Source organism: Vanessa atalanta, chromosome 11, assembly GCF_905147765.1.
Source record: "Vanessa atalanta chromosome 11, ilVanAtal1.2, whole genome shotgun sequence".
NCBI classification, from domain to species: domain Eukaryota; kingdom Metazoa; phylum Arthropoda; class Insecta; order Lepidoptera; family Nymphalidae; genus Vanessa; species Vanessa atalanta.
In genome coordinates, this window is record NC_061881.1 from 12,133,127 (window position 1) to 12,160,595 (window position 27,469).

The window sequence follows — 27,469 nt, forward strand, 5'->3', positions numbered from 1 at the left end:
TTTTTTAAGCTGTCAACCAATTATATGTCTATTGTTTATTTGTCTTAATCTCTCTTGTGGTTTAAGAGTGTAGTGTTTTTGTCGAAAAGTGATAATAATGAAATTAAACAATATATTAATTTAACAAATATATAATTTTCACTTATCGAGCCTACAGATCGGGTTATTCTGAACCATCTGTAAATCGACCTTCGGCCCCACGAGATCTCTTATATTGTTGAGTCCGTATTTGATCATGGTGGGCCTCTCGAGGGAGAGCCCCCACGCGATGACGTTGACGTCCTCGGGCAGCCCCATGGGCAGCAGCATCTCCGGCCGGAACACGCCCGAGTTGCCGATCTCGATCCACTTGCCGAGACCTGGTGCAAGTATCAAACAGAGGTGTCGTGTGAATTCATTAATAACCAGTATTTTCATAATGTTGTCTTTAAATAATATTTACACTACAAATTCAACCAACATTATCCAATGAACGTATAGCTACGAAAACAAGCATGACACTGACGTGCTGGAAGCCTGGAACGTATCGACAACGTATCGGGGTGTTATCGGGTATCGACACCGTGCGCGGCGCGCATTAGGAGAATGTTACTGTGTCTGACACGTGACACGTGACACGTGCCGAGCACGCCCATGGGATTACAGTTTTGAAAAAATTTAAAACAAACAAAAAAGAAGATGAGTTTTGGGAACGAAGAACGAAACGTTTGGAACGAAGTTGCTTTCGCTATTTATCATTTATTAAATACCAAACACAATTAAATAAATTAACCACGTTTGAGTAAAATTTAATGGCAAGAAATAATATCTCGTGTGAATTAAGTGAATATAAGTAATAAAGGAGGCAGAGAGAAAGCGAAAACTATTTTTGCCAATTTACTCTACTGTAAGTCGGCTAAAAGAAGTTCGATCCAAAAACAATCAAGCAACTGTATGGGCAAAGATTTGGTTTAGAAAATAGGAATTCAATACAAGTATATTTTAAATTATATTACCTTCGTGATAAGCGAATATCTCCATGCTGGGTTCGGTGTAAGGATTGTAAGCCGGTTTGAACTGCAACTTGTGGAAACCGAGGCGACTGAAGAATGTGTCCAGAGTGCTGATGAGGTCCGCGAGGCCCAGTCCACGATCGGCTATCACACCCTCAACTTGGTGGAACTCCGCCAAATGCGTCGCATCCAGTGTCTCGTTACGGAAAACCTGAAAAGACACAAAGTATACGAGTTTATTTATTTATTGTTTAAAAATAATTAACGAATAAATTAAATAATATTCAAAACTTTATATATTCATTTTTGAGTAGCGTTTTTTTTTTACTTCCGATTCCAAATGAGAGCAACCCCTGTACCGAATATATTTACCATTCGCCTATTTTGGTACTACCAACTCGTAACAAATTTTCGAATAAATTATAGGTAATCAAAAGTTAGTTCTCTGGTTATTAATATTATAAAGAGGAAATAATTGTTTCTTTGTAATCGATAAACTCAGTTTCCGTATCCGCGTATGTTTTATATACTCTTATAGTCACCAATTGTTTTCCACGTGGGTGAAGAGGCGGAAACAGTCAATATCAAATTATTTGGATTTATATGGGATTCTCACTATCACTATTAAAACCATTCTTGAATTAATGTTTTGTGATTTATCTAAGGGGTTTGATTGTGTGTAACATAAGACGGCATAAAATGTCACACATCACTAGGGCCTTAGAGACGCTGCCCGGAATCTTCCGATTTATTTGCGGAGTAATCGAGTTTACATTGTTAACGTTAATAGAAGGATATCTTTAAAAGCTCCAGTTAATATCGGATTCCTTCAGGGACCTTTTCTTGGTCCATTTAAATTCCTCATATATATAGTCGACTCGTCTTACAAATACGAGATAAAAATCGTCAAAGATGATCAAAATAACGCAATAGAATACACCAAAAGTACCATATCGATGTAGTACTGAACTTTTAGTTGCAAAGTAAAAACCAATATGCGTAAAAACGTGCAGTGCTCACGCGGACCTTGTCGATGCTGAAGTACTTCCGGCGCGCGAAGGCGGCGCGCGCGGCGCCGAACAGCATGCGCGCGCTCACGGCCGTCGTGTGCGTGCGCAGCAGGTTCTTCTGCGCCTCCTCCAGCTTCCACTCGTACCTGTAGCCCTGGAGGACCCGGTTGTCTTTGTAGGCGCTTACGCTCGATCCGAACATACTTTGTTTGATGCGAAATAGACAGCGAATACACGATATACTACATTGTATCCGATGATACGTGATCCATTGACACCGGCGATACTGGCAAACCTCTTCTTAGATGTAATGTCTCTAGTACGTGTGATTACAATGTCTCATTGGGGCCAGATTTAGAGGTCTGGATGTACTGGGAACATATTTCGTAATGTAAACATTCGTAATTTAAAGAAGGCCATTACAACTTTGAAGGGGGGGGGGTGTGGCTGGGGTGACATACGAAGTCAAAACGGGCGGAAAGTATTTCAGCAATAGTTGCATTTACTTATATAAATATATCTAAAATCAAATCAAATCAAATGTATTATCAATTAATTTGTTTAATACAAAGTGAGTTTTTTTTTTATTTCATGAATAAGATTTTTAATTTTACCTGTGACCCATAACCACCAACGCTATGCACTTTCTTGACTCTTTCCAAATAATCCATTGGGAAGTCAGTGGATACAGCCGGTGAGGATACAAAGAAAGTGTCATGGGCATCTCTCGCTGGATGCTGTTGAGGTTGGAACAGTGCATCAAAATTCCAGAAAGAACTTTCCACATATTGATTGGTTGGCATCTCTGTGAAACCCATTTCAAGGAAGATTTCACGGAACTCTGATCGTACTTTCAGAAGTGGATGTAGATGGCCACATTCTGGTGGTTGACCTGTGAAATAATTTTAACATTTAATAAATATTTAATTTTGATACACTTAGTAGAGAGAACAAATATATCTGGACAAGTATCACTGAATAAAAAATCTAGTACAATGTACATATATTTACCATCCCTATTAGAGTCACATGGAGGAATAAACTCGAAATGTTCTCCTTAAGAGTTAAGGACAGCCCAGCAGTGAGTCATTAACAGACTTAAACTTAATTTTACTCAAAAAATTAAATATACATTATATTAAAATTTCAATATACATATATGATAAAAAAGTATTGATTCACATATATTTGTTATTTATCAGGTAATTTATTATATCAGAAATTCTTATCACATGTAACTGTTGACCAAACTGAAGTATAACAATAATGATAAGTATGAATTATTTCTGTATAGTAGTATTTGTTAAAAAATTACATAAATAATATATATATATATATATATATTTATGAAGTGCTGATATTCCACTCAGTCATTATTTATACAGCAAATATTTTTAATTTCTATGTAAAGTTCCACCTTCAAATATCTCTTATGTAATTATTAATTAAATACCATACCATTGTAAACTACAGTCTGCAATAAATTCATGAATTGAATATAATTTACTAATTAAATTAATGCATGGATAATGTTTTATTCCCTATTTCACTGTCAAATAGATTACTCCAGGTGGCAACTGAAAATTCCTTAAACAAAATGATTTTTACTCAGGGGTGGACTTCTCTATAGGTTATGGAGGCCCAGGCCTAGGGCAATAAAGTTAAGAAGTCAGCAAAACTTTTTCAGCACATCAATGTTTAAAAAATTTAAAATATCTCAAAAAATATTAGTTATTTGAATTCATACTTTTCAGTCAATTGTAAATAGTATAATATGAGAGGAATTTATTCCACAAATAATGACTGTTCTGATCAATTTGGAATAATAATAGTTTATAATTAAAAATTAGTAGATACTTACCAAGGGCTGAAAAGTTATATGGTTTGAATTGTAACTGTTTCCACGAACCAGTCAACAGCATGTCACTTGTTAGATCTGTCTCTAGCTTCTTAATTGATGTTGCAAAGTTAGGTCCTTTGGATAACAAGAAACTCTTTATTGTGATTTCTTGTAGGAGCTTCCGTTTTTTGTAATCGTTTCTTAAATTATCAGTTAAGTTGTCTATGCCTTTCTTTATTTCATTGAGATGGTCTTGCACAGTATCAGTGATACTTTCTACTTTACGTTTCACTAATGGTGCTCCTGATTTGTCAATGAATATCCAGCCTAGTGACATAGCTTTGCTAAATCCTACTTTTGCATTTGGAACACTCTGAAAAGATTATTTAATTTATAATTTATATTAAAGTTAATTTTGAGGTACGTTAAGTGACGTATTAATACCTTCATAACATCGGCCTGCTTAATTCCTTCCGCAGGTATGCTTCTGTATAAGACAGCTTCGTGGCTGCCTTTTTCAGCAACTAGCCTACCTTCATCCGTTAATTCCCATTTAGTACTTTTTACTGGTTCGGAAATAACCATTTCTAGTGCTTCGACACTTTTCACTGCACCGACGATCTTTTGATGTTCTTCATTAAATTCGCTAGCTAATGTTAATGTATCAACTTTATCACGCCCTTCTAAATATTTCAAAATTCTTTCGTTTAATTCCATTTTTATTTATAATGTTTAAAGTAATTTAAGGTTATACAAGACTTTTAAATAAATTACTACCTGTACCTAACATCAATGCAATAATGCAATTGACGTGAGATGACTTTGAGTTTGACAAATGACACGACACAAGTTAAAAATGAAATTGTCAGTCGCAGTTATCAATGATATATAGAAACATTTGTTTTAAGCTGCCTATTTGTTAAATATTAAATTAAAAAAAAGAAGTAGTATGCGCAATTTATTCTAATATAAGATTATATAATACTAAAATGATGGATCAGAAAAATGTTCTTGTTAAAATCTATATTTAAGTATTGGCAACTTTGTAGTACTTGTCTCTCAATAATTATACTCTGTGGTAATTGTTCATAGGCGCGTATTTGGTTTACTTTCGTAGGTATATTGCTATCTTAAATTTTTCCCGATTAGCCGGCCGGCAGGGCGGGGAGTGACAACGAGCAATGTTTAGTTGCTTGCCGCAACTGCAGTGTTCACTTTAAATTACGTTATGGTAGAAGATAAAAAGCTATAAATTTTCATTAATATTACTTATATTGATTAATTCAACAGAAACAGCAGGGTAAGTAACTGTTAAATTAAATTTATTACATATCTAGTCGGGATTGCATTGTGATAAAATACAAAGCTGGTTGCATAGTTTCTTATCACTAATATTGATTGTAAAAATTAAATCATATTGTTGACATTTATGTTACAAATGAAATTAGTAAACTATCTTGAGTTTAATCTAATAGTCTAATAGGAAAAGCAATATGAACGTTATGTTATTAGGTTATTGGTGTTGTTGAAAATATATTCATAATTCATATTGACGTCGCATCATATTGTCTTCTCACGCAATTGTTAAATTCCAATAGTTATTTTTAACTTACAACGTAAAGTGCATTTCGTTTGTGTGTTAATATGATTGTTTTATTTACTACAAATTAATACGAAAAACATAAACAAATATAATTATATTTGGTAATTCAATTTATCGAATACAAATATATTTTTAAAACAAAAATTTTTAAATAGTTATTTTTCTATACTTACAAATCAAAACTACTAAAAAAATTAATAAAGTGTATTTTTTATTAAAGTTTTCTATATATTTTTTTAAATCCAGTCATTTCATGCTCAAAAAGTGCGTCTCCTAAAAATAATTAGGCTTTTATTTTTAAATCAATTCTTCGAAGCTCAGCGTTCACGGCAGTGAAAACAGTGTTAACTTCAGTGCGTGCGCCGGACGACAATAGGGTAGTGAAAAATAAATTATGAAATTTAATAAAAATTAAAATATATTTAGAAATATACTTAAATGTTCTGATTTTGAGTCATAAAAGCACATTATTGTTTTAATATATTAAAATTAGAAGTCGCAATTTTTAGTCTGTATATCACGTGACCTTAAACACGAACCGCCATGGTGCGACGTCCTATAGGCAAAAACTGACATTTCAATTTCATCTGGCACTTTACTGGAGTTTTAATGCTAGTATTTGAACACTATTCACCAACTAATGCGATTGTAATTCATTATTTTCCCAAAAAACACCAAATATTTATAGCTGTTAACGTTGAATGACTGCCTGTCGTCAAAAACTGTTATTTTTATCAATATGACGTCACTAAAGTGACTGACAGCATTTTTGCGAGATAAAAAATATTTAAAATTCATTTTATGGCAAGAAAACGTGTTTATTTGGTCTAAATAGTTTTTTGTGACTTTTTATTAGGAAAAATAATATTTTGAAGTACTTTCAAACTTAATATAATAAACTCTTCGAGGTGGTAGAAATATCTTGTGTTTGATAAAATAACTCATTTCTATTTAGTCTTTGGGTTATTGGGATGAGTGTCTGTTTACGATCGATCATTTATTTAATTTTAGAACGCATCCTCTGTTTGCAAGGACACATGCGCAGTAAGGGGATTCCCGTTCTGTCTAGAATTTCTTCCTACATACAGAAGGGGGCAGGACAGGCAGGTCACTAACTAAACATCACGTGACATCGGTAATCGATATTGCTATCAGTTCCCGGTGTTACAAAAACTAGCTCAATTTCGTTATTAAAAAAATAAATATTGCTTGTTAATAAAATTATTGAAAGCTCTTTTCACGCAAGTCCGAGTCAGCGGTTCCATACGTGTATAAGCTGTAAGGTAAAACTCTGTCGGATTTTAAAAAAGATGTGTGTAAATGATTTATTATTTTTGGCCATCCTAACTACCCAGTGTTTCATAGTTTTCCTTCTTGGTATTTGCCTGTGGGTGTTGAGGCGTGGGACGGATCAGGGTTGGTTTTCGTTATACTGAAAAACTGCATTTTGAAATTGTGAAAATAAAAACGATTATCAGGTAGGTAAAAAAATTAATTATCTCATGTACTAAAATGGCGTCTTTGCATCCCAAACCCGGTAGAAAGATTTTTAAATGTTCCTCGGTTATAAAGAAGTAATTGCTTAAATTATTGTTGGCACTGTTTGATTCAAATGACCTAACCATGTAAGTGCGTATTATTATTGTAATAATAAAAGAAAAAAACAAACAAAACTTGTGAATAATGAATATTATACTATATTTATTAATATTATTTAAAATATAAAGACAATACTGGAGCCAATTAAAATTTTAGCGTAATTTGGTATAAGACGATGCAATAATGCTGCGTGCTATTTTTATTTTATGAAGAGGCTATTTATGATAAAAAAGATAAGTTGTGTCTACATTATTACGTGATGAATATTAAGAAAAATAAAAATAATTCATATACATATGCACCAAACAACTGTTTACGTTTTGTCAATTGCTATGTTCGCAAATATGACACGTGGCAAGCTTGATCTGTTGATTACAAGATGGCTACCAATACTTCTAATGCTTTCGGACTGTTATTTCTTGTATTTCTGAAACTGAAAATAAACTCGCAAGGCTAAGATAATGGAGAAAAATCTACCAAGAAGCTAAAATAATAACACCCAAAAAGTTCAATGAAGCATGAACTCATTTTGCATGAACAGCTATTATTATGCAGTTTACTTCACCTGACCATGATGGTATACACGTCGACATTTGCATTATAGATATCATAAAAACTAGGATCTTTCTAGCAATATGTGCTCACGTAAAAGAGTGCTAAAGTAAATTTAGAGGGAGCTTTTCTAATAAGTCAGGGTGCTTTGTCCCACTATCGGACAGCTTGAACGGAGTAAGAATTAGTGACGAAACCGGAATTATGAGTAGGAACAGAAAGAGGAATCTTGAAGGTAGGAAATTTGAATTTTCCTTTCAAATAATGAGGAGAGAGAGGATCACAGAGAATAGATAAAAGATGAAAGTAATCGGAAGTCTCTACTTTTTCGAATTGTAAACCATTTTAATTTATCACGATACTGAAAGATACGTTCAAACTTACGGAGACAAAATGAAGAGCAAAGAGTTATATAAGAGACGGTCAAGTTTATCCAAAAGATTTTCGTTGATAACATACGTCTGCATAATCAAGTATGGGAAACACCAAAGCGTGCACAAATAAAATCTTAGTCTTGATGGGAAGGAAATATCGAAGAAGATTGAGACACCTTAACGTGACTGTGACTGAGCGACTGATATCAGACATATTACATGGCACAGACCAACTTAATGTGGAATCAATATGGAGACCAAGGTCTTTTACATGATTGAGGATGATGATGATATTGTATTTACGAGTAGAATTAAAAATTAATTCAATAATTTTATAATCAGAAATGAATATAACAATAATTTTTAGTTTTTTTTTTTTAAACGAGTCGCCACTTTTATATGGTAACGCTTTTACTGATTCTGATTTCGTTGTGTCTAATACTACGCTTATGTTTTGTCGTGGCGCCAAAGCAGTTCTGAAAATGTGTACGTGCTAAGTAGAGCAAAAAAACGCATGTTCCGTTTTTGGTCTCACCGCATCCTTCTGCAAATTTGAATCTCATTGTTGAGATTATATTTGAGAGTGCTATATCAGCGGCGGACTGGAGATGTTTTTCAATAACGCGGAATTAAAACAGTTGTGGAAAATTATTCATCTTTCTAAACTAAAACAAAATTGCGCAGATGCTTGCCTTAATTTTTTGATTAGGCACATAAATGAGTGAATTTTAAATCGGATTGTTACTTGATTGAAAGTTGATTCTTTACCAATTGCCAACGTTCGTTACACCACGGAGGTAACCAAATTATGCCCTGAACGCAATTTGAATGTGAATTAGTCCTTATGTATTTCATACAGAACATACGAAACGGCTAGCCAAATATAGAGAAATACTAGCTGAATTCGAAATAAGGGAACCTTTTTTGATTTTGAAGAAGATGTGAGATGACTGGAGAGTAAATCATACCGGGCAGTCTGATTTACTCAGAATACTTAGAATACGTCAGAATAATTGTAAGGATGTCTTCCTTCACCGCTGAGCGCGAGCTGAATTGTGCACAATTTAAGTACTTAACTCGCGATATTGGTTTCAAATTGGTACTACACTCACTGGGCCATCTTGTTTCGGCTAATTATTAGATGTGCAAAATGTCGTAGATAATGTAGGAGTTCGTCTCGAGGATTTGGGCTTGGACGCCTTTAAAGATAAACGAAGTTTTGTATAATATGATATTAATAAGACTGATAGCATTTTCAATATTTTAATATGTTAAATCTATACTGATATATTGCGAAAGTGACTCAGTCTGTTAGCTTTCCACGCTTGAACCGCTGAACCGATTTAGATATAATTTGGTATGGAAATACTTTGAACGGGGAATGACATAAGCTGGTTTTTTAATTAATCATCGATGGGCTAAATTGGGGGCACGGTTGCTTGCTATAGGTAAAGTTTTATAAATTTCGCGTTGGTAAAGCTGCAGTTTCAGCTATAAAAAACATATTATTTCAAACATATACTTAACATTATTTATAAACAACTACAAGAATCACAAAATTTTTATTCAATCGAAAAATTTACATTTTAATCTTCCATTTTTAAATTTCGCGCGTAATTTAACTATAGAACTTTGGACGCGGTGCACGCCATGTGACGGTTATGACGTCATTTGGCTGTGTAAACAAATGCTCTATACTGTGTATGATATTAAAAACTTGGTCCAAAGGTGCGAGTAGGGCCCCGAACTACTACCGGAAAGTTCGTTGCACTTCAGTTTTGCCTCTCGTATCGCAATCAAATAGTTTTTTTTTAATATATGAGAGTTGGAGGTTACTTACATCGATATTTTAACATTACGTAACTCAGCAGAACAAAAAATCGAGATTTGAAGCTAATAATTTATTGATGATGAAAGATTCTATTTTTGGAAAATTAGTGATGTATTCCCTTAAGAAACCGAATTCATGGTGTTAAAAAAAATGATGTAAAACTATTACATACTAATCAGTATTAATCAGTAATCAGTATTTACTGATTACATTGAATTCAATTTTGAAGATAATTTTGTTATTCTGTAAACTAAAACTGAAAAATTTGTGAATCCTTTCTGCAGAATAAAATATTATTGAGATAGCTGTATTCTGTAGAGTCGGTAATGGACTTTAATTTATGCTAGATCGATATCCAAACAAATACAAAATGCACAATCCTGCATTCTTAGTAAGGATGTGAAGTGTATTTTTAAAGTGCCGTGGTATTTGTTTTTAACTTACCGGCTTACATTCGCTTCCTCCGTGTGATAGTGCGGGGGTCTTAGATTTAAAAAAAGGCCTGTCTCCTTTGGGGTTTAACCTTGCTTCATATCAAATTATATCAAACAAATGAACTAAACCACTGCAACGAATTCAGCTGCGAACGCGTTACAGACAAACAGACAGAGTTATATGTTATAAATGCGAAACTAATTCTATATAGATAAACGGTTTTGTACGCCGATATGCCCTTAAAATTAGTTAAATAAAATAAAAAGAAAACATTTTATTCATGTTTTAGTTCATAAAATGTCTTTTATTTATCTCTAAATTGTGAAACAGCTTCTTGTAATAAAATAGATTTTCGTTTTTCGGTTATAAAAGCATAATAAATGCAAGTAGTACCCTCACAAAACAGGTCCATTACTATTTCATTTACTTTTTCTTTGACTGATAGTATATAGTCTATTCTATAATGTCTAAAGACAAACAAAAAGAGTTAAAAAATATTGTGACACATCTGCGCGATCATCTCGGCTTAATCACCGAACTAACCCGACGCATTCCTTCCCTTTTCCGACGCCGTGACACGTTTTAATTTTGAACAGCTTGTCTAATAGTATACGTATAAGTCAAAGATTACTATATATTTTAATGGAGGAACAAATATACACATTAAGATTAGTTTGAGATTTACATATTCCATGATATTTGCTTATAATTATAGTGAGTGTTGCATTCCACTTAACTACTTAGGTACACTTATATATAGATAATAGCGATCGACCGATCTTATAGGTAGAAATCTGGTAAACGCTCGAAATGAATTTCTGTGATAACATATTAATATCGATAATAAAAATAGCAATCAATTTGTTTGACCTTCATAAGTAACCTATTTTTAAGTGCTTAAACAATGTAGCTTTGATATATGACACTTCTTTGTATGATACTTCTTTGTGTGATATTACTTCAGGGGCTGGTTAAGATCCAAATTTCATTTTATGAGATATAATTGACTTTATTTTTATTTTTGTTTAAATGCGAAAGAAACATCTATAATATTTTTATTGTACGTACTAAGATGTTTTATTAAAATTTTCAATGACAAAATGAACACATCCAAAGCAGGAGGCTTTACTCTTAAATTTGGGGGCTCGAGGCCACGTTAGGTCGTGAGCCGCGGTCTACGTCGCCAACGCCTGGCGTGGTTTATGATAAATAATATATGTATATAATATATAAAGTAATTTTAACTTAATCTTCATCAAAATCTATTATTAACATTTCAAGCTACCCTTCTAAACACCTTTTAGAGCCTATCAAATTAATTTTTTGACCAGTATGTATATATAAAATGTATTCTAATAAATGGGGAGACGTTCTGTCTTGTAAGACCTGAAGTTTTTTTAGTTAGTTACTAAAACAATATACATAAAGCCCGCCAGATAGGTATATCTTTGGTTTTGCACAGCCTGTCTGGGTACCACCCACTCATCGGCTATTCTACTGCCAAGCACCAATACTTAGTATTTTTGTGTATCGATTGAAAGAGCGAGCGAGCCAGTGTAACTGTAGGTAAAAGGGAGATAACATCTTAGGTGCCAAGGTTGGTAGCATATTGTCGATATGGTTAATATTTATTACAGCGCCTATGTCAATGCCATTGGTGACCACTTACCATCAGGTTGCTCATTTGCCACCAATGTAGCAGTGCTTTATAGTTCCGTTTGCTTTACATTAAGACTATTGGCGTGATAAGCGTTGATTTTACAAGCTTTTATTTAACTTGCAATGAAGTATGTAAGGGTGAATTTAGAAGCAGATATCTTTAACAGATTGAGCTGAAATTTTGTGTTAATTCGTTCAGTTTAGGTGACAATGCATGTTCGACTGGGCGACGTCTTTCTAAATCCAACATGGCGGCATACTCAAGATGGCAGACCAATACTTTTTAATGCACTAAAATATGGGTATCAAATAAAAGGACTTGCTAAGTAGAAGTCAAAAAACAAAGAGACGTTACTGTAAACACAGGGCGGAATAAGTTTTTAGTGCTTGCCTATAATATTATAGATATTAAATAAAAGGACTAACTGAGCATACGAATGCGAGTTTAATAAATAAAAAGTTATAAATAAATTAAACTTCCTTTTTAAAAAGTAGCCTTTATTTAAATGCGCTTAAAAGAAAAAGGTAAACTGTATGTAGTAATTACATATATATATACACGCACACACACATTATATTACAAATGAATGGTCCAGTTGTGATTAGTTTGAGTGAATCGGACCGTTATTTAACTTTTTAAACGATTTACGCCTTACGTTGAACATTAACTTTGTGGTGAATAGGTCAATAGATAGGTAGGTATGATCACATCAAACTTATCTTTTATAAGACCCTAATTTGATTTGTTTATTTTTATAACAATTAATATAACAGATTCTTGCTGCTCGTGCCTACTTCGTACGGCTAAACTACATGTAGATCTAATCGCTCAAGAAGGCGCGACCCACCAAGTTAAATTCAATTTTAATTAAACTTTACTCATAGTCGCCTCACACACATTTCGAAAAAAACATCGTGCAAGCACCAGCGTTAGTCACTAGTGCTAACGCACTTTGTAAGTGAATACGTTAGTTGATACGGAAATTGTTATTTACCCCACCACCTAGCAGTTAAAATTACCCAATTTTTTTTTCTTATTGAGCGTTCACGTCACGAAATAAGTCGTTCTGTGTAGTTATAACTTAATTCAATCTGTAGTTTCGGAGATCTCGTGATGAATGGTATTTCGCTTATTTAAAAAAAATATCTGACGAAAGTAAAAATATTAAAATGTGTGTGTGTGTGTGTGTGTGTTAAATATTATAAGTTTTTTTGTTTTCGTTTACAGATGGCTCGTCTAGACTTAATAATTTTCGGTGCGACGGGTTTCACGGGCAAGCAAGTCGTCAGGGAGCTGGCTGGTAACGTAATTGAAAACTACCCTGATTTGAAATGGGGCGTCGCGGGTCGCTCACTCACCAAACTTGATGCCATGCTTCAAGAAATATCCACTAAAATCGGTAAGTTGTTTTTTATTATATTGAATATATATTGTATTGGATTTAAAGATGCAAGATCATAACCACTCGCCGCTATGGTAGGCTTTGTGCAAGCCCGTCTGGGTAGTTAGGTACCACCCCCGCAGATATTCAGATTTATGTTCTGGTTAGAAGGGTGAGTTAGCAGTTCGCCTATTTATTACATTAATAAAAAATTGGTGAAGATGTCGTTACAAAACAGGAAACTCAGCAGTGTAGGAAATAATTGTGTTCACCTTCATAAGTCTGATACAATTTTGCAACAGGTGTCCTTACCAAACTGACTTGAACATTGTGGTGAAATAAGTTTCAAATCTAGGCAAAAAGTTTGGCCCAGCGCTGGCCCAGCTTGTCCCAGTTGTAATGTATTACTTATTTAAATAGCTGTCTTATGTTTTAAATGCATATATGATTTCGTTATTTTTAGATTCTTAAACTAATTTCACTTCACTTATGTATAGATATTTATGCAAATGCAGTCAACGATTTTTATATAAATATGTATGTCAAATTTATTTAAATAAAAATAGATATAAAAACATAAAGAGAAGTACGTCTTATTATATTTATTTTTTTATTTTATCTTATGTTGATAAGGCGGTTAATTTAAAAAACTTTTCTTTTTTTTAAAGTAATTATTTTTAATTAGCTCGTAATATTTTTTACCGATGTAATGAAGTTGTATAAAAATGAAAGTACTGGCTGTAATCGCTGGTAAGTTAATTTAATATGCTACACTGTTTCTACAGCAGTCGATATATTATGTTTTGTGATGTTTATGTAAACGGTTACACGATCGTTTTTTGTAATCAATTTCAGTGTATCTAGTTTATTCCTATTCTAATGTCAGAAGTAAAGATTTTTTATTTTGAGTTGTTGTTAAACACAAATTTATAAGTGGCTTACATTAATAGTTAGGGAGTTTTAGCGTCTAATAATTTGAGTGTAATATATTAATTATTGTTTAATCAGTTTCCTTGCATATGGTTTTTTTGGGGGTGGGGGCTTGTTTGTTATCCTAAAATGTTCTTTTTTGTACCCTGAAAACGTGTGTAAAAATTTCATGTTGGTAGGTTGAAGGAGAATTTAATTAGTTAAATAGTAAAATTATCATAGAGGATTTCCACGTCACACTAATAACTAAAATTAACAAATCGCTTGCGAGCGTAAGTGAAATTTGTTTACATAATGGCAACACTCGCACATAACAAATTCCTGCGCGCAACTTGCATAGTAACAAACAAACTAATATCTATTGTTCTTTATCGATTTTCTTATTTAATTCCAAATCGAAATTCATTATAACAAAAAAACGTTCCCTAACTTTTTTTATTATTAATTTTGCAATTGAGAAGAAACTCATTTATTATTATTTACTTTTAACAAAAGAACAAAGGTATAAATTTGCAATGATTACAGAGTTAATTTATACACGAGTCACAGACAATTATTCCAGTATATTTAAATAAAGATACATAGTATGTATATCCATATATTGATTTGTGCATACTTCTTATTACATCACCATCACGTGATGATACTCCAAGTAAACCCTCCGAGTAACGGTCTTCCTGTAGGGTCAGAAATTTGTACACATATGATTTTATCTTTCTTCTCTACTACTTCTGCATTTCGTAATGCTTTAAACGCCTTCTGATACTCACTACATCTCTGCAATATTTGGAAAGGTTTTTTTACATCTTCTTAAAAAAGACGGATTAAAATCGCAACCGGTTTATGCATGAAATCCCGGTAAGATTCGGCTTTCCCCTCGCCTGTCAAGGTCTTATGATATTCAAAATCGCCTGTCATTGTACATATTTTTTCTAAAACGTTTACTCTAAAATATATTTACCAAAATAAACTGAAAGAGATCTTCTTTTATATATAAAATAGGTAATTGGGTGAACAAATAGACCACCTAATGTTTATTGGTTACACAATTATTGATTCATTGAAGTCAAACAATTCGTGATGAGACATCACTCTATTAAGATGAGATTTTCGTTATAATAACGAATATATATCGGTTACATACACGTCTGTTCGTCGTCGTACGTCGTTGATGTTAGCTTATGATATTGTGTTCTTACAGTACGCTAGTTAAAACCACGAAATTAAAAAGTACACAATTACATATCGCATTATTGTTATGTATATAACGAAGGTAAATGAGGACCATAGTTATCAGATTTACAATTAGATTAACGAGAAATTGTAACAATTCAAATATATTTTCTATATTTCGAATTCATTTATTTTCCTATGACTGCTGTCAACCCGTGATGACGCTAATCCCGTCACTGCCGCTCCATCTACTTAACTCCAGCGTACTAAAGTTATAGATATTATTCTTCTATTGAGTGTCAATCAAAGCAATAGACGGCGTCTGCGACATATACATACATATTACAAAAACGTAAAATTTCCGCTTGTCAGGTCAGTAGTCTAAATTTAAAACGGGTGAAACAGCGAAGCGCAGCTATTTGTATAATAAAAACTTATATACTAAAACGTTTTCCGAAAAACGCTGCATATTCTGGTATGAGTTATATGTACATACCGATGGTGTAGTAAATTTTTCAGTTAAGCATTACAAAAAATATCTCCTTACTATACAAAGACAGATTGACATGATAGAGTCGTATACTAATTTTGGATAGGGTCATGATTTTTATGCTTTGTGTTCCAATAAAGTAACAGTTTGTAAAGGTCAAACTGCTGGCCTAATATCTCCTTCCCCTTTTGAGGAGAAAGTTTGGAGCTTATTCCACTATGCTGCTCCAATGCGCGTCGGTTGATACAAATGTGCAGAATTTTGTTGAAATTAGACACATTCAAGTTTCCTCATGTTGTTTTTCTTCACCGCCAACCATGAATGAAGAATTACTAGCACAAATTCAGTGATGCTTGCCTGGATATTAACCACTATCCATTCACCCTGGGCTCATTCTACCCCTGGGCCGTCTCGACTCGTTCCATTAGACCTTAAATGAAATCGTTGAAATTATTTTCGTCACTGTATACTAAATTTCAGACGTAGATATAACGTCAGTGAAGAAGTTCGAAGCTAACGTCAAGGACGCGGAGTCGCTGAAGGAGATGTGCTCAAAGTGCAAGGTGCTGGTGAACTGCTGCGGGCCCTACCGCCTGTACGGCGAGCCCGTCGTGCGCGCCGCGCTCGCCGCGCGGGCGCACTACGTCGACGTCTGCGGGGAGCCGCAGGTACAGCAAACCATTTAAGGGAATGTATGAACTTATAAATTCCAGACTTCGGGTTGCTATTAATTACATTTCGAAGGAATACCCCAAAACCTTTCTAATCATCCGATCCAATATCCCAATATGACCCCGGGTGCTCGGAACGCGCGGCCTTGCATCTAGCCACTAGACGTACGACCAAAAGAGGAAGATAATATATAAGTGAAGTTAAGTTACAGTCTGTTGATATCCCACTGCTGTGTTAAAGATTCCTCTCATTTCGAGAATCAAGTTTAAAGCTCGTTCCACCACGTTGCTCCAATGTGCCAAATTTGTATACACAGGCAGGTCAATCTATATTTAATAAAATAATCGACATTAGGCAATCTCGTGTTCGAGGCGGTGGACTGTTATGTAATATTTTGTAAAATAAATATTCCTTGCTATTTTTAAAGGCATCGGTTACGTAAAATAACTATGCAAATTACAATGGTGCAAATAGTCAAATGTAAATTTCAAGGCTCTTAGATGTGTTATTTATGAATTGTTATTTGAATGGCTGTGAGATTCTTTTCTGTACAATATATTAATTATTAACCATTCCTTATATCTCCTTTGCACCATTAATATTTCTGTTTAACGGTGGAATAAGTTATTTGTGGGTGCTACGTATCCAGACATGTATCCACAGAGTCCTAACATTAAGCTAAAGAAACTAGACGCGTTGGCAATGGTATATCCCATCAGAAGACACGGTTCGGTCTCTTACTTATAAACAGAACCTTAAAAGCCGACTTCCATGTTTCGAACTTAAAAAAGACGAACTTCCATTCAAATTTATATCCTAAATTCTTAAATCTTTGCACTTTGCAACTGTGAGTTTGCACTTTGCACTTTGTAACTTGAAAAAAAGTAATAAATTCGTTTGAAATGACGTTTTTAGCAAATACAAAGTCTCAAATTTCGTAGATTTCGTCGTCGTCGTTATTGTACAGGGGTCGGTTGTTGGGTTACTTGCCTAAAAGACAACAATGCCTACTTGCGCTTTTTAATTTTACTTTATTACCATAAATTGTAATTGTTTTGTTCAAAACTTGTTTTTATTTGCTTGATTTATGATTTCACTTCTTGAATTATTGTATTCATTTACAATTAACAAATAATTATTAATTATGAGATTAATTAGGAAGAAGCTACTCATGTTAGGTAAGATTAGTGTTTTAGAACGGTAATAAAAATTGCGAAAATATCAGAATCCAACTAATTCTCCTGTGCGCCGTTTCCATGACGAGCATATTCGAAAGGTTCATAAAAAACGCAAGCTATTATTATTTTTTATTACTCTATCACAATTCCTTTAGCAAATAACTCTATAATTTTAATTAAAAAAATAGTAACGAATATATTATTAGTAAATTCTAAAAGTATATAAGTAATACGGTGACGACTGTACAGTGTTACTGTCTAGTGTTCACACTTATTGTAAAAGAGATAAATTACTATTGATTTCGTCGACCTCCGTGGTCGAGTAGTGTGTACACCGGTTTTCATGGGTACGCCTACTCCGAGGTCCCGGGTTCGATTCCCGGCCGAGTCGATGTAGAAAAATTTCATTAGCTTTCTATGTTGTCTTGGGTCTGGATGTTTGTGGTACCGTCGTTACTTCTGATATCCATAACACAAGTGCTTTAGCTACTTACATTGGGATCAGAGTAATTAATGTATGTGATGTTGTCCAATATTTATTTATTTATTTATTGATATTTAAACTTGTGCACAACCTAAATTATAACTGAACCCGTGTACCAGGTGGGACATCCCTTTCAAAATCATAATATTCTTTATTTAAGTAGACTCATAAAAGTTTTTATTAATGAAAGCAAAGCCACTGGTTCGGAATGTAGATTCTACGGAGAAGAACCGGTAAGAAACTCAGTAGTTACTCTTTTCCACCATTTTAATTACAGAATATGTCATTAAAGTACAATTATTTTTTATATATTTTGCCTAGAAACCAATAAATACAAAGTCCGCGCTTTTTATCTTGTATTGAGCCTCATTAATGAATGTTTTTTTGTTTGAATTTATTTAGTAGGCCAAGTTAAAAAAAAAACTGTTATCTTATTATAGAAACGAATGCCGTACCCCAGAAAGGATGTATTCAATTTGCGAAGTCAGAATCTAGGTGTTATTGGTTTACCTTTCCTCCTCGTATTTATACAATGCATATCACCGCTTCTTTCAAAAAGATATATTTTATTAAGTATGTATATAAAAAATATTATCGTAAACATAGTTTGACGTAACTGTACCACTGTATTAACAACATCTCGAAGGGAGTCTCGAATACTGAACACGATATTGATAAACTCGCCCAATGTTCTTAAACTTGGAAACCGGCATCGCTCATGCTAACTGCACACACATGCACTTTATCTTGACTACGACACATAATCTATCTAACAAAAAATATTTGCTACGACTATACAATATAAGATATTTAATACGAGTTTTCTCTCGCTGGTTTGCAGGGGAGGATGTCTTAAATTTTAGATAGAAAAAAAGTATTTAACCATTCATACAAACTTTCATCCCCAATTTCACCCACTTTAGGGACGAATGTTAAAAAAAAATTGTTACACCGGCCTTTTACTCATAAGCAGATGATAAACTGAATTTATTTTCTAATTTTCAAAATTTCTATATATATATTTATAACTCAAAGAGCAAATAAATCAACAATCAACAATAAAGAGATTTGACGACTTTGGGCAATTGTGCCACCTGGTGAGTGGACACCACTATTAGACACTGGACATTGGTACCGTAAACAAAAAAAAAAAACATTCCTTACATCGCCAAAGCGCCACATACCTTGGGAACTAAGGTGTTATGACCCTTGTGCCTGTAGTTTCTGACTGGTTTACTCACAGTGTATATCTTAGTAATATAAACGAGGCCTTGGTTGTGATTATTTATTAAATATAAATACACAGTGTTTGTGCTCAATAGAAGGTCTCAAATAGGTCTTCATTGACGATGTGTGTTTTATAAAACACGTAATATTATTACAAATAATAAAACACGCAAGGGTATTTACTTTGCTCCTTATTTATTTACTTGTTGGTTTATTCTGTTTTATGTATCTATTGACTTATTACCTTCTTTAACTCCTAATTACACTCTATAGTATTAAAAATAAAATAAAATAAAATAAAGTAATTATTATTACAAAGTCCTTTGGAATTGACTATATGTACAAAGCCGTCTACATAATATCATAGATATTAAACGATCAAAGGCAATGAGATTGAGTCATAGATAATTTTAGTATTTTTATACTCATTTTACATATTTCAAATGTATGTTATTCTAAATTTCTCTAATTACCGTGTTTGACATCAGCTGAGCTTTGATAGCCATTTTTTTTCTATTCATTGAGCGAGTAAAATTGTTTTGAGTATATATTTAACAAAAATTGTTCTGTGTATAATGATTAATTTTATATCGGTATGCGGTCGGGGAAATTTGCGACCTGATGGTAAGTGGTCACCATTGCTTATAGACGTTTACCAATATATTAACGATTCTTCACATCTTCAACGCGCTAGCAACCTTGGGAATTAAGAGGTGTCCCTACATGCCTGTATTTACTGTATTTACACTGGCTTACAGAACTTCCAACCGCAACACAACCGTAATAACATACTTCAATATACCGCGGTGCTCTGTTTTCAACAGCGTTTCCATCACGCGTATATTTTCTTGACCCCGATGACTCAAATGAAATACTCGAGAAACTTAGGCCGTAACGTATTCTACATTATATTGATTGTTTCGAATAAAATCATATAATATTTATTTAGGTTTGTCATAAAATTGATTGGTGCCCTTTATAGAAATATGAACCTTAAAGGTCCAGGTTACAGATCTTTTTTTACCATCTTTTTTTCGGCGGTTGGGCTCTGTGCAAGCCCCTTTGCCGTCAGCTATTCTACCGCCAAACAGCTGATTACGCATTGGCGATGTACGGAATGATTAGTATTTCTTGCAGCGCCCTTGTCTATTTATTTTATTTATTTGAATGCTTAAATAAATAAATGAATTTATTTTTACACTTTGTTAAAACGATTGTTTCGTTTCTTATCTAACTTTTAAAGCATTATTATGGAGACCGCAGGGTTAAAGTCCCCTGATGCCCTTAATTGCAGCCTTGATAACAACAATACAAGTAGCTTACATGCAATATAAATATTTATTATGTTTGTTTGGACAAGTAATTTAACCAAAACACGAGATTACGAACTGAATCAATAAGTGTACCTGACGTTTACGAAATTAAACTTATTGACGTAATTGCGTGCGCGTTTCGTAACATCCAAGGATAAATCTCGTAAAAGGCATCCATTGCGAAAAACATTGCATCGAACAAGTTAAGAATGAGATTTAATTGATTTCAGTTTATGGAAAGAATGCAACTGGAGTACGACACGCAGGCGCGGGAGGCCGGCGTCTACATCATCAGTGCCTGCGGCTTCGACAGTATCCCCAACGACTTAGGGGTCATTTACCTCCAGCAGAACTTCTGTGGTAGGTTGTTTCGTGTTGCACAGGCGGCCCTGTCCTTAAATTAAGCGATAATTTAAATATGGCTGTCCGGTGTAGGGTCTGGTACTTTTCTCATTATATTGCAATTCGGCTTGAATAATTCTCGGTTTAAATTGCGAGGGAGTCATTGACACGAGGACTTATGGCTACAATAACAATAAACCAGTAGCTCTGTAAATATTTGGAATTTTTAAGGATATCAAAAACTAGGGATATATTTTAACGAGTAATCAAGAAGAACTAACGCGGGTCTCTCTCGAAACGTCGCGTTTGTTCAAAACATTTTTTTAGGAAGTTCGAATCCTATGGCAGGTTTTGATTTCATTACATTGTAAACTGCAAAATGATGAAACCTTTTTGAAAAGTTTTTTTTTTTTTTAATATCAAATAGTGTCAATTGGTTCAGTAAGAATGTTTACCTTTTCTTATACGGCCGTAGTACCGCTCTCTAACCGTCCGGTAACTTTTTTCCGCTTTCTAAATTTTTTTATTCTTATTATCTAATTCTTTATTAAATCGTAATTTCTTTAATTTTCGGCACATGTTCGGCTGGAGCTCTTCAAAATGAGACCTATAACCAATTTTTTATATGCAGCCATCGTCATATAATCACTGGGACAAAAATGGGCTTCCGCTATTAATATATAAGAGATGATAAACTATTTTTGGAACATACTCGTATGTATTTCTTCACTTTTATCGTTTCCTCTGATACGTGCATTGTATAATTTTATAAAGGACTAGTATGAGGCAACATGTTATGTGTGATGGAATGCTGATATAAGATCTACGAGTATGAAAAAAATTCTGGTGGTAGGGCTTAATGCGTTTGTGGTTTGGTAACCTACCGACAAAGTGTTTCACTACTACTAACACATGATAGCTTCATATTGGTGTTTCCTGGTTTAAATAATGTTTTATTACATAATACTTATTACAAATAAAAAAAAACTTTTGATAAAAAAATATTAAACTTAGTATTTTTTGAGTGCTAGGCAGGATGTATAAGTCAAATGTACTTTACTCAAACTCAAACTCAAATTCCTTTATTCAATATAGAAGTATTACACTTTCTTATTGATGGTCAAATTAAACACTACCACCGGCTCGGAAAAAGAAAACACCCTGACCTGAGAAGAACCGGCGAAAGAAACTCAGCGGGACTTTTTTTTTTACGTCATTACTGACATATTCGTTAATTCAAATGGTTTAAAATAAAACTATTGAGATTCTTCTCGGTTGAATTCACTTTCGGAACTGGTGATAGCTTTACATTTAGTTCAATACTTTAACATGACGATTCAAAAGTACTTTTAGGCTCACCTATTTGCATTAGCAGCCCGTAAATGTCCCACCGTTGGGATAAAGGCCTCCTCTCCCTTTGAGGAGAAGGTTTGGAGCATATTCCACCACGCTGCTCCAATGCGGGTTGCCGGAATACACATGTGGCAGAATTTCGTTGAAATTAGACACATGCAGGTTTCCTCACGATGTTTTCCTTCGCCGCCGAGCACGAGATGAATTATAAACACAAATTAAGCACATGAAATTTCAGTGGTGCCTGCCTGGGTTTGAACCCGAAATCATCGGTTAAGATGCACGCGTTCTAGCCACTGGGCTCTCGACTCACCTATTTGAATAAAGAATATTTTGATTTTGGTATTGCCCTAAAAGATGCTTGATAATAAAATATCTGATATGACGTCATCAAATAAATTATATATTCAAATTCAAGTAAAGCTATTATCATAACTTTGGAAGAATATGGGTAGTTAAATGAAAAAGTGCGGTATAAATAATGATATGTCAACCAAGAAGTATTACCTAAGTACTACATAATATAGCTATTAGCATATTGCATACAATATATAAATCGAAGGTTTGTTAATTTTACTTCTCCTGCCATTGGAACGTACTTACGTTTATTTCAATGGCAGGAGTAGTACTATAGTAAGATATAGTCATACTTGTGCATTAAATTTCAGGCACGCTTAACTCCGTGGAGTCGTATATCTCAACAAGTAACGACGTCGAGACGCAAGGTTTGATCAACTACGGCACTTGGGAGTCGCTAATATACGGGTGAGTTCAGAAGTTTACGATTAAATAGGAGTCTTGTGTACAAGTTTAAAACGTAAAAGATATTTCTACGAATAATAATTATTATTATATCTGATGAAAAAAGTTACAGCTGGCAAATATCTTCTTAGATTCATTTATATATCTAGATAGCGTGTCGCACTGCAAAAGAACTAAAACAAACGAGCCAACTTTATTATCTTGGTGTGCGTGACACTCGCCAAACGTGATACTTCTTTATTAGTGTGCGTGTATTTAGGTGGTCTAGTTTTATCGATGCGTTTTCCTCTTTGACAGTATAAGGCATATAAATAATCAAAGATAATCTTGTAAAATGTCGATTCAAAAGTAGTCGTAGTATAAACTCATCGATATATTTTTCTTGTTTGTTTTTCTTCAAGTTTGGCGCACTACAAAGAGCTTCCTGCTCTGAGAAAGAAGTTGTACCCGGACAGCTTGCCGCCGTTGCAGCCTAAACTGAAGCGCAGGTATGGAATCGTGACTGATCTTTCATGTATACGTGATTGTAAAGCTTCGTGCAAGCCCGCCTGGAGAGGTACCATCCACTCGTTAATATTCTACCGCCAAACGGCGATACTTAGTACTGCTGTGTTCTGGTCTGTTAAAACGCGAGCCAGTATAACTACAGGAACAAGGGTAATAATAACTACATTTTCAAGGTTTGTGATGCAGAGAATACTTAATATTAGTTCTATCGCCAAAGCATATAAGCGCCGATGCTATGTTTATTTGTGAATTTTGCGCTCGCCGCTGTTCGGGGCAAGCGGAGCGGCACCACACGGTAAACCTTTTCATTCTCGCTGTGGACCTGCAACTTGAACGCCGTCCACAATCACTTCGCGACGCCGAAGCCGGGCCTACCCTTCGTTATCGAGACCCAGATGTCCTCTCCGGCCGGGGCCGCGTGGAAAGGATCCTTCACGTGTCACGCGAGTCTCGGCCGGCGGCCCGGGCCTGGCGGGCCGACTACTACTTAAGCAACAGATTTCATGCGATTCTAAAGTCCACCGCGCCGAATCTATACTAGAACTCCGCAGACCTTTTTAACTTTGCCGTTTCATAAATCATGTGCGCCGCGGCCGCCGCGCAGGGCGCTGGTGCACCGGCGCGGGCGGCTGTGGTGCGTGCCGTTCCCGGGCGCCGACGCGTCGGTGGTGTACCGCTCGCAGCGCCGCCTGCGCGCCGCCTCGGCCGCGCGGCCCGCGCAGATCAAGACGTACGCGTGCTTCCCGTCGCTGGCGGCGGCGCTGGCGGCCGTGCTGCTGGCCGGCCTGCTGCTGCTGCTCAGCCAGTGGGCGGCCGCGCGCCGCCTGCTGCTGCGCCACCCGGAGCGCTTCTCGTGCGGCCTCGTCACGCGCGCCGGCCCGCCCGAGCGCGCCATGCGCGACACGCGCTTCGCGGTGCGCCTGTACGGCCGCGGCTGGCCCGTCGGCGCCGACCTGCGCGCGCCGCCCGACCGCGACCTCTGCGTGCAGGTACTTCCTGCTGTGATCTGCGGTTAAAAAGAAATAATACCTAACATTTGGAACGAGATGACGATGCCGAGTACGAGGCCTTTAATCGTAGTCAGCGAGGCTGAGCTCGTTGACCCAATTTTATACATAAGATGGTGTATTTACATTGTAGATGTGAACACAGAGAGATATGCCGAAGTTCCAGTAAGTGTGGGGTCTATCTGGGATCTGTTCTATACCCACTATTCTTCCTCAGTGATGTAAATGACTCCGACAGGAATTAGTTCTGCAAAGATCGTGAACAAAGTATGTGATATATGTCCGCTGCTGCAGGTGTCCGGCGTGAACCCCGGCTACGGCATGACTGCGCTGGGCGTGCTGTTCTCCGCTCTCACCATTTTAAACGAGAAGGACAAAATGCCCGAGTGAGTAGATTTTTTTAAAATAACAGCAAATTTTATAACATTTGTTCGCATAAGCATCCCAGTAGACTACAAACTTAGACATCTACATCGAATTCCAGATTATGGTTATTAGTAGGTCAACTCAAAATTACTTAGTGATATGGCTTTTCTTAAGTTCGTATGGGTAGGTACCACCACCCATCAATGAGAGTGAGTGTTCGTACAGACACAAGGGACATAATATCTTAATTCTTAAGATGGGTGGCGAATTGACCATGTACAGGAAGGTTAACATTTTCTAGTGTCTATGCAATGGGTGTTGACTACCTACCGTATTATGGCCCTGATGATAAACTGCCTACCAATTTTAATTAAAATCAGAAACAGTTTAAATGCTCGTGTTGTGATTACAGGTGTGGAGTGCTGACCACCGGATATGCGTTCAAGGACACCAGCATCATTCAGCTACTCGACGAAAACAATATTAAATTCGAAATGATTAATCGTTACGATTAAATAATTTGATTTTAATGTTTAATATTAAGTCAAAATCTATATCAACATTCCTCATTGACGTACGACAAATTCATCGGAAAATTATGTATTTTGTAACAACGGTTTCTTTAGCAAGAAGCAGGAAGCAAACGAGTGATATTGTATCCAATATAGAGGGTCTAAGAGTGAATATTTCGTATTGGAAAAATAAAGATTAAAAAAAAAAGTTTTGGATATTTCTATTTAGAAAGAGGTTTTGACATGAGTTTTGGGGGAAATACCAAATTAAAACACTGTATCGAAATGCAGTGTTGCTAATGTTGTAATGTTATCTACGGAAACTTATGTCAGTTCCATATATTTTGGTAGTAAATGGATTTATCTGCGCATTATATTGGCCTATTTAACGATATTGTCATATTAAGCATAAAATCGAGATGGTCCATTGATTAGATGGTCCATGATTCCGAATTATGACAAACAACGAGTATGTCAACACTTTGAAAACAACAATGATTGGTTGTAAGAAAAAACTACCGCGTCAATGAGATACGTGGGTTTAAATATATATATTTGTGTCTATTTATAAAAATTAATCATATTAATAAAAAATACATACAAAAAAATATAATACCCATAATATATTTTAATATAAGCGTTTAGAATTTTAATGTCTCTACTGTATATTGTATACGACGCTGATTTTAATAAGACTTAAATATTGTGAAGATATATATTATCTTACCTCTATATCTATTCTATATATCCAAAGATGTTATTCATAGTATAATAATCTATCCTTTATGTTAGATTTAAGGGCATTCCACGAAACGAGCTCCTAAAGGAAACTGCTCGTCTGTTTTCATTGGTCAATGCGCGTGACCTTGATTGGCCAATTTCTAAGAATGTAAAATTTATCTCACTTCGACCAATGAGGTGCGAGTGTTTTGCTCCTTAGTAGTTCGACTCTTGGAATGGAGATTGAGTTTGATATTTTACCAAAGAAGTTTCACTTCAACAATGTTTGTTTAATTCTGGTGCTTTTGATATTAAAACATTGTGGTGTTTTTTTATTATTAAGTTTAAAGGGTGCGTATGCCAGTGTAACTTGTAGTTACACTTGCTCACTTCAAACCGAAGGTAAGGAAGGTAAACTGAGATGGGCTTGCACAAAGCCTTAGTAAACTGCGTTTTGTTATTTTTGAATTATTTAAATATATCGATGTCCATTTAGGTATGTAGGTACAGTTTCTGTGGATTGTTTTTAAGGAGTACTAATAATATCGGTGATTATCATTGTTAAGGCTTGAATTTATTTATTGATTATATAATTACAATACATTTTAATTTATTATATGATGTCGCGACTGATTTAGCATGAAAAATCCTAACATATTTTGATAAATTTGATAAATAGCAACGTTGTCCGTTTAACAAATATTGCTATGTATTTATTTTCAGGATATACTTAAGAAAAATATAAATCAACGTAATAAATTGATGAATTATTTCCTTGAATTTGATATAATTATAGTACTATTTTTTTTTAACTTAAATGTCTACATGGTTAGGACAAAGAAATATACGGTGGTAAAATGGTATCCTTTGTTTTTATTTAAGTCCATGTACTTTACGTTGATTCTACTTGTGTAAGCCAATCTCCACCAACTACCACTGGAATAGCGTGGTCGAATAAGCTCTAACTTCTCAAAGGAAGAGGAGGTCTTAGCCCAGCAGTGGGGCGTTTACAGGCTGTTGCTATGCTTTTTCCTTTTTATTATGAGTAAGCAAGTGTTCTGTTAATATGATTGTTTTCAACTCATAAAATTAGTTAAGACTAAGTGTTAATGTAGAGAATATATTTAAATGGTCATGAAATAAAAAAATGTCTTCA

At 34.8% G+C, this 27,469-nt stretch overlaps 2 protein-coding genes across 2 annotated transcripts; one reads left to right on the forward strand and one right to left on the reverse strand.

Moving 5' to 3' along the window:
- Positions 1 to 115: 115 nt before the first annotated feature.
- LOC125067372 (phenylalanine--tRNA ligase alpha subunit) lies at positions 116 to 4,648 on the reverse strand. The gene is made up of 6 exons (XM_047675930.1): positions 4,287 to 4,648; positions 3,864 to 4,215; positions 2,617 to 2,894; positions 2,019 to 2,156; positions 996 to 1,203; positions 116 to 359 (listed from the first exon to the last, which is right to left on the reverse strand). The coding sequence occupies exons 1-6, from the start codon at positions 4,557 to 4,559 to the stop codon at positions 139 to 141; spliced, it is 1,470 nt and encodes a 489-aa protein (XP_047531886.1). The 5' UTR covers positions 4,560 to 4,648; the 3' UTR covers positions 116 to 138.
- A 325-nt stretch (positions 4,649 to 4,973) lies between these two features.
- On the forward strand, positions 4,974 to 27,469 carry LOC125067365 (saccharopine dehydrogenase-like oxidoreductase). Its single transcript, XM_047675917.1, has 9 exons — positions 4,974 to 5,142; positions 13,124 to 13,295; positions 16,351 to 16,538; positions 20,975 to 21,104; positions 23,108 to 23,204; positions 23,603 to 23,689; positions 24,313 to 24,697; positions 25,010 to 25,101; positions 25,494 to 27,469. The coding sequence occupies exons 2-9, from the start codon at positions 13,124 to 13,126 to the stop codon at positions 25,594 to 25,596; spliced, it is 1,254 nt and encodes a 417-aa protein (XP_047531873.1). The 5' UTR covers positions 4,974 to 5,142; the 3' UTR covers positions 25,597 to 27,469.

What these genes read in the sequence shown, in the direction of transcription:
- LOC125067365 (XM_047675917.1), top strand. Translation starts at nt 13,124, where the DNA reads ATGGCTCGTCTAGACTTAATAATTTTCGGTGCGACGGGTTTCACGGGC. An exon ending in TGGGAGTCGCTAATATACGG is followed by an intron (nt 23,205 to 23,602) that starts GTGAGTTCAGAA and finishes TTTTTCTTCAAG; the next exon opens with TTTGGCGCACTACAAAGAGC. An exon ending in ACCGCGACCTCTGCGTGCAG is followed by an intron (nt 24,698 to 25,009) that starts GTACTTCCTGCT and finishes CCGCTGCTGCAG; the next exon opens with GTGTCCGGCGTGAACCCCGG.
- LOC125067372 (XM_047675930.1), bottom strand. Translation starts at nt 4,559, where the DNA reads ATGGAATTAAACGAAAGAATTTTGAAATATTTAGAAGGGCGTGATAAA. An exon ending in AGCAGGCCGATGTTATGAAG is followed by an intron (nt 4,216 to 4,286) that starts GTATTAATACGT and finishes TAATCTTTTCAG; the next exon opens with AGTGTTCCAAATGCAAAAGT. An exon ending in ATATAACTTTTCAGCCCTTG is followed by an intron (nt 2,895 to 3,863) that starts GTAAGTATCTAC and finishes ATTATTTCACAG; the next exon opens with GTCAACCACCAGAATGTGGC.